This window comes from Penicillium vulpinum (genome assembly GCF_028829585.1).
Source record: "Penicillium vulpinum strain IBT 29486 chromosome Unknown utg000002l_segment0_segment0, whole genome shotgun sequence".
NCBI lineage: Eukaryota > Fungi > Ascomycota > Eurotiomycetes > Eurotiales > Aspergillaceae > Penicillium > Penicillium vulpinum.
Window position 1 is genome coordinate 3,815,541 of NW_026643242.1, and position 6,904 is coordinate 3,822,444.

A 6,904-nucleotide genomic window follows, 5' to 3' on the forward strand; every position below is an offset into this window, starting at 1 on the left:
CGCCGAGATATCAATCTTATTTGTATTGAGGACAAAGTCCTCGATGTTGTATGAAGCCTCTATTGTCCTTGCTGCACAGGGTTATATGGAGGAAAAAAAAGGTGATTCGATGGTCCGAATTTTCCGGAAGTATTGAGTATCGTGATGTCTTTCTTGTCGAGACGCGACAGAAAGAGACAGCAGAAAAAGAAACAGGGTAGGGTTCACCTTCAATAGGTTAGTTCCTAACCTTGTAAAGAACAAGGTGTTAATCTTGTCCAATCAAGAGATGAAAACTCTGTTTTTGTGGGTCGAAAAACGAGACCACAGAGGTTCCACAGTGGGGTGGTGTGACGCGGTACACCAATGGTAGGAAAACCAGGGTTTCGAGTCCGTACTGTTAAGTAAAAAATGACTCGAAAGCACGAGGCTCATAACCTGAGAAGAGTAGCAGTGTCTACAATGAAGATGTAGGTGTAACTGGAAAACTCTTATTCGCGTTAAGAGAGAAGAGAAGAAAAGAAACTATCTAGAAAAATGAGAGGATAACTACAGCTAGGAGAGTGGGGCTGTCACATGCATGTGACCGCCCTCAACACTTTTCTTACTAAAGAATCTGTTAGTCTCCCTTAGGTTAGGGTAAAGAAATACTCCACTTTTAATTTATCCTTAATAAAAGAGAAAGACTATCCCTTAAAAGGTATAGTTATAGGGTCTTAGAAACCCTAATAATTTTAAAATCAGGTATCTCTAACCGTTCAATAGAAGGGATTAGGATATTAGGAGGGTCCTTAAGAATTAGAGAAAGAACCTATATCTCCTGTTATCTTTTCCTAGGCTAAGGTAGAATTTTCGGTAAAGGATTGATTTTCGATTATTTATATTATAGATATATCTCCGGAGGATTTACCGGATTCGGTCTATAAACTTATTTATAAAGCTTCCTATTTACTTTAACTCTCTCTCTAAGATCTTTAGTTAATTCTTTAAGAGAACTAGCTATCTAAGATCTAGTTAGTTAGCTATTTAGGACCGGTCTCTTTAGAATAACTACCTCGATATTTAACTAATAAGGCTAGAAAATTAGTTATCTTAAAGGAGAACTAGTCTAAATAGTGAAGTGCCTTTTCGGAACCTATAGAGTCGGGTTAAGGGTCTATACTGTTCCTAGAGTATCCGGACCGATCGAAGTCTATTCCGGGAGCTTCTTCTAGATTACTTCCTCTTCTAAGTCGGAATCAGTTTTAATCTCCTATATCCTAGGTCGGGGTTATAGTATCCTAAAAGGATAACGCTTCTTTTCTTTAAAAGTATTAAAAACTATAGCTTCTACACCCTAATTATCGGAATCTAGATCCTTAGGTTTCGGTTTTATTCTCGGAGTATCCCCCTTTAGATTATTATCTCTATAATCTGTAAAAGGAAAAGTAATATCTCTCGATCGATAAATCCTATTTATCTCTAGGTCCTCTACCTAGTAGATATAGCTAGTGTCTCCTTCGTAACCGATAAGGTAGCACTTAGTTACTTATAGTTCCGATTTCTAGGATTTAATTTGTCTTTCCTCTAGAATATATATAAAAGCTGTTTTACCCTAAGCGCGAAGAAAAGAGAGATCAATAGGCTCTATTATATCGTAAAGTGGATCCTATCCCTTCCGAAACTCAGTAATCGGAATCAGTCCAGTGTATAGATTCACTAATCTATTATAGATATAGGCTGCTGTTTCTACTCGGAGAGGCTATAGTTTATCCGGAAGCTTAGCGTCTAGACCTATTGTCCTTTATATCTTATTGATTATACCACCTATTCTCTCTAATCTTCTATTTACCTAGGGAGTGTACAGCGGAGAAATCTCTATAACTATACCTTCACTTTTACCCTATTTCTTAAAAATAAAGAATTCTGTTCTACTATTGTAGCGGAAAAAGGTAGACAATCTCTGTCTTAGTAAACGCTGTTATTTAGTGTACTTAATCAGAGCTTTAGAGACTTAATCTTTTATCTAAAGAGTGATTGTATCAATATAGGGGATTGATACAGGGACCCCCCCCCTATGGCTAATACGACCCCCCCCTTGGCTAATAGGACCCCCCTTTAGCTAATAGGACCCCCCCCCTTACCTGAAATTTCAGGGTATAGCTTACCGCTCTCTACACCGCTTTCTAATCTTATACACCGCCTACCTGGTACACTCCTTCCACAATAGTAGTAGACAGAAGGTACCTACAATTTGTATATAAACCCTATACAAAATCAAGTCACTTTTGTTATATAGATTAGATCAAACAAATCAATACTCCAATTCCAGTTTACACCTATTAGACTCTATCAATCTCTTTATTATCAACAGCTTCAAATCTATTAAATCTGTTATTAATTTATTAAAAAGTATTATTACTATAGCCTCTTTAGGCCTCGATTACCTAATTTCCGACTCGGAATCCGAGCTAGAGATTATCCCCGAGTCTCCACTAGGCACTGCACCAATCAGCGAGACTCTACCTAGCACTATACTACTAAGTACCGAGTCCCCTCCCGCCGAGCCGATCCTAAGCTTTACGTTCCCGCTTCCACCGAGTAATCGGACGTATAGTATACTAGAGGAAGGGATAGATATTCTTAATACCTTCGCCGGACTGTATAGCTAGCTATACAGTAATAAGCTATCGGTCGAAATTTATAAAATATAGGGTTAAAAAGATAATTCGTATTATTTATAACCGTGGCCGGAAGGTAATATAGGATCGCTCTCCTAAAAAGCGATAGAATACTATAACTATTGCGTGCGAATACCCCTTTTCTGTTACCCTTAGGCTTAATCTTTAAACTAATATTTAGTATCTTACTGTTAAGAATCCTATATATAATTATCCCCCCTCGCTAATATTAACCTATACTACTTAGCGGGCTCTCGAACTTTCTCGGAAGAAGGATAAGGTAGAGAATACACTTAAATAAGGATATATAACCCGTTAAATCCTTACTGAAATATATAAGGCTGACCCTAAAAGCTCCCTTATCTCTCGTGATATCTACAATACCTAGATAAAGTTAAATATAAGGTTTCTTACTGGTTATACACCGCTTTAGGCGCTGCTTAAAGAACTACCGAAGGATAGTTCCTAGATATTTAAGTATAAGCTCGATAATAAAAACTATATCACTGCTTTATTCTATATATATAAGATAAGCGTTAAGATACTTAAAATAAACCCTTAGGTTATTTCGATAGACTATACCTATAAAATAAATCGATATTGTTTACCCTTATTTAATATCGTCGGCTTCGCAGCAATAGGCTAAACCTTTTACCTTACCTTTGTATTTATACGAGATAAGAAGGATAATTTATACGAAGTTATACTTAAGTACCTTATAGAAGTCTATAAGTCCCTTAGTCTTAATCCTGTGTGTACGATTCTAACTGATAAAGAGAAAGTATTAATAAATACTATTAAGACTGTCCTTCCGAATACTAAGTATATAAGATATATTTAGTATATTAATATAAATATTATAAAATATACCTATCTACTTCTCGCTAATCAGCTTACCTAGGTACAACGTAATACCCTTATATCCTCTCAATCCTAACGTCGTACTGCTATACAGCTCCGAGAAGACCGTAAGAAAGTCGAGGAAGGCTAGAAGAAAATATTAAAGCGCTGGAATCGGGTCGTTTATACTATTACTGTTAAAGAATATAAGCGCTAGTAGGTATACTTTAAAGAGCGGTATTCTGATCCGATCTTCTAGCCTTTAATCGAGTATATCTAGAGTGAATAGCTAGATAACTACCCTAAGTACTTTCTTTATATTTACACTGCGAAATACCTCTATTTAGATAAGATAGCTACCTCTCGTACTGAGAGTGTATATTGTGACTACAGCTCGGTTCATCGATGACCTGAGAGCTCAGTTCACCAGATGACTAATAATGTCACGTGACTTTGTTTGTTATATGACGCCTGGTGAACTGAGCTCTGGATTTTTAATACCCTTTCAAAACATTACCCTCACCGCTTCCTTTACTAGTTCATACCCAGTTTATATATTGACACCGCCTCATTTCTGCCTGGTTTTCAATATATCTACGCTCAGATCTTATATAAGTGATACCTCTTGATAGAATTAGATAAAAAGGGGTTAAAAACTGATGAATTTCCCTTGTAGGCAGCCTGCTTATAAGTGGTACCTTACACAGTCTAAGAGGACTGCTAAGGGCGCGTGGACTGATATAATACGTAATGTGAGTGGCTTAACTAGTTCTGGACTAGTTCTCTGCGATCAAATCACTAATTGATATAGCTATAGGCTAGTAACGAATGGGTTGTCTATCCTAGTGAGAGGTAGTGCCGTTACCCGGGTTGTTTGCACCCTGTGAGTTCTATCTGAGAGATATAGGGCCTTCTGAACTAGTTCAGAACTAATTCTAGTTTCTATTAGACTACCTTCGGTGACACGAATAAGCTTAAACACTATATCAATAAGAAGTATATAGTTACTGGTACTGATACTATAGCGCGGAGTGCTGGTGGTTCCCCCTCACTGGCTTTACTTCGGGAGGTAAATAGTAAGTGCGGTGAGCTTTATATTTTTGTCTAAACTAATTACTAACTAATTCAGACAACTTCTATAAGGTTATACAGATTCGGTTTGAGCAAATTTATACTGGGGAAACTGAACACCGACCTATCCTTCCCTTAAAGCGAAATAGTGAAGTAAGTATCTATCAAAACTAGTCCTAAACTAGTTCCTAACCTCAAATAGGTGAATACAACCGAAATGCGTGTGAAACTCCGTGAGATAGGTTATACTGGTGCCTATATATTATACAAAGCTGATTCCGCTTCGAAAGGTAAGTTTCCCTTAGTTTTGACCTACTTAAACTAGTTTATAACTAATTCATTATTAACTTAGCTTGCTGTACTTATACTCGTCAGTATAAGTGTGATTACTTTGAGTATTTTTCTGATAATAAACCTGAGGAAGATATTGAGGAAGGCAGTAGTTATAGTGGAGATAGTGACACTGCGGAGTAGTTAAAAACGCCCTCTAGTAACTAGTCTTAAACTAGTTCTCGCCCTAATTTATAAGCCTAACGAAATAAATACTACTTTATCACAATAAAAAGTCTATAAGACTCTAAAATAACACTAGAAATAGTTCTGAACTAATTCACAAACACTATCAAACACACTTTAACCCGTATATTTAGCCTGTGATAACTAGTATAGAACTAGTTTAAAGCAACACTTTATAGCTCCTTACCCTCTATTTCCTCACTTGTTTCTTCCTCAGTTGTTTCCTCAGTTATTTCCTCGGTTATTGCCTCAGTTACTGCCTTAGTTCTTATCTCTTTAACGGGTTCACTGGTTTGTGTTCCTTATATATAAAAAGTACGAGGATTAATCGGCTTAAAATACTCAAAGTTATCGCAACGATCGCGATTCTGCTCTTAGCAGCAACCTATTCGATCGTTCGTATCTTTGCAAGGTTCACAAGGTACCTTACTACCTTACTCCTTCGCAATAGTACGTATACGAGTAAGATAGATCTAAGAGAACTAGTTAGAGACTAATTATAGACTAGTATAATAGTAGTTACTTACTGTCTGATCCCGCTTACGCGGGATCTCTAGGATATCATCACTATATTCTGCCTGGTATCTATTTTGAATCCTAGTATAAAATACTAAAGGGTAAGATTGTTAGTTAGATCTATTTTACTAGTTTATAACTAGTTAACTTACTAATTGCAGCTTAATCTTCTGCTAGACTAGGCGTACCACCTGCGCCTATAATCTCAAACTTATTTGGCTGTTGTATACCAGGGGTTATAGGGCGATATTTCTAGCGGTAGTGGTGTCTAAGATTGTTAGTATTGCTTAACGGTTTCTAGGAGTACTAGTTAGTAACTAGTAAATAACTAGTTTAGTATACTTACAACTTTAGGATATCTAGGAACGCGGTAAAAGAGCTCGCTAAGGTGTAGACGGCTTATTCTATCTACCTGAACAGTAAGAGGGGGGAGATTAAGTCTCTCCTTGCTCTCAAGACTAGTGTACTAGATAAAAGCATCGTAGCTTTTATATCGTAGAGCTATTTTAGAACTAGTACCGAACTAGATCTAGAATTAAAAGAGAACTGGAATAATATCCTTTACAGAGGTATTAATATAGTTTATATATCCAAGTTCTTAGGGATTCGGCTTCTATCGGGGGTTGAGCTTTCTTTGAGCTCTTCGGGGGGCTTTCTTTGAGCCCTTCGGGGATTCGGCTACTATCGGGGTTTATTTCTTTGATATATAAAACGACTAAAATATAGTTCTTTCAAAGAATCTATAACTAGTTACAGCCTAGTTTAAGACTAATTTTAGGCTTATAATACATACCAAGTAACGTATACTATACCAAGCAATATATACCAAGTAAAGCTGAACTTCTATTTTAGGAATTTATTGAAATATTACCTCCTATAGTATTTAAGGTAGTTATAGGTAAAGATAATAATAGTATAGGAAGAACTAGTTATATATTAGTTAACTACTAGTTTAGAGCTCTAGAAATACAGTTGAATAGAAGTTATCTACTTATAAAAATATATATCGAAGTCAGATATATATTTGCAAAAATATATATATTGTTATACTGTATATATATATATTAAATATAACGAAACTTAATTGAAAAATAAATAAAAACTAGATACAAACTAATTCAGCTTATCCAAATTAAGTCTTACACGCAACTGTCTATTTTCTAACTCTATACGCTCAGTTTCAGCCCGAAATCGTCGTTCTTGCTTAGCTATACTAATACTAACTCCTCCGCTAGGGTGAGCCTACGTATATTGATTGTTACTAGCAGTATATCGGAGATCTCTGTATAAATATTATTAGTATTAGACTAATTTAGAACTAG

At 36.1% G+C, this 6,904-nt stretch overlaps 1 protein-coding gene across 1 annotated transcript; it reads left to right on the top strand.

The window, feature by feature from the left end:
• Positions 1-4,138: 4,138 nt before the first annotated feature.
• On the top strand, positions 4,139-5,024 carry N7479_004507 (uncharacterized protein; the record flags this gene model as incomplete). The annotated part of the gene is made up of 5 exons (XM_057252204.1): positions 4,139-4,231; positions 4,429-4,548; positions 4,632-4,703; positions 4,753-4,840; positions 4,903-5,024. The coding sequence occupies 5 exons, from the start codon at positions 4,139-4,141 to the stop codon at positions 5,022-5,024; spliced, it is 495 nt and encodes a 164-aa protein (XP_057111529.1).
• Between the last annotated feature and the right edge of the window lie 1,880 nt (positions 5,025-6,904).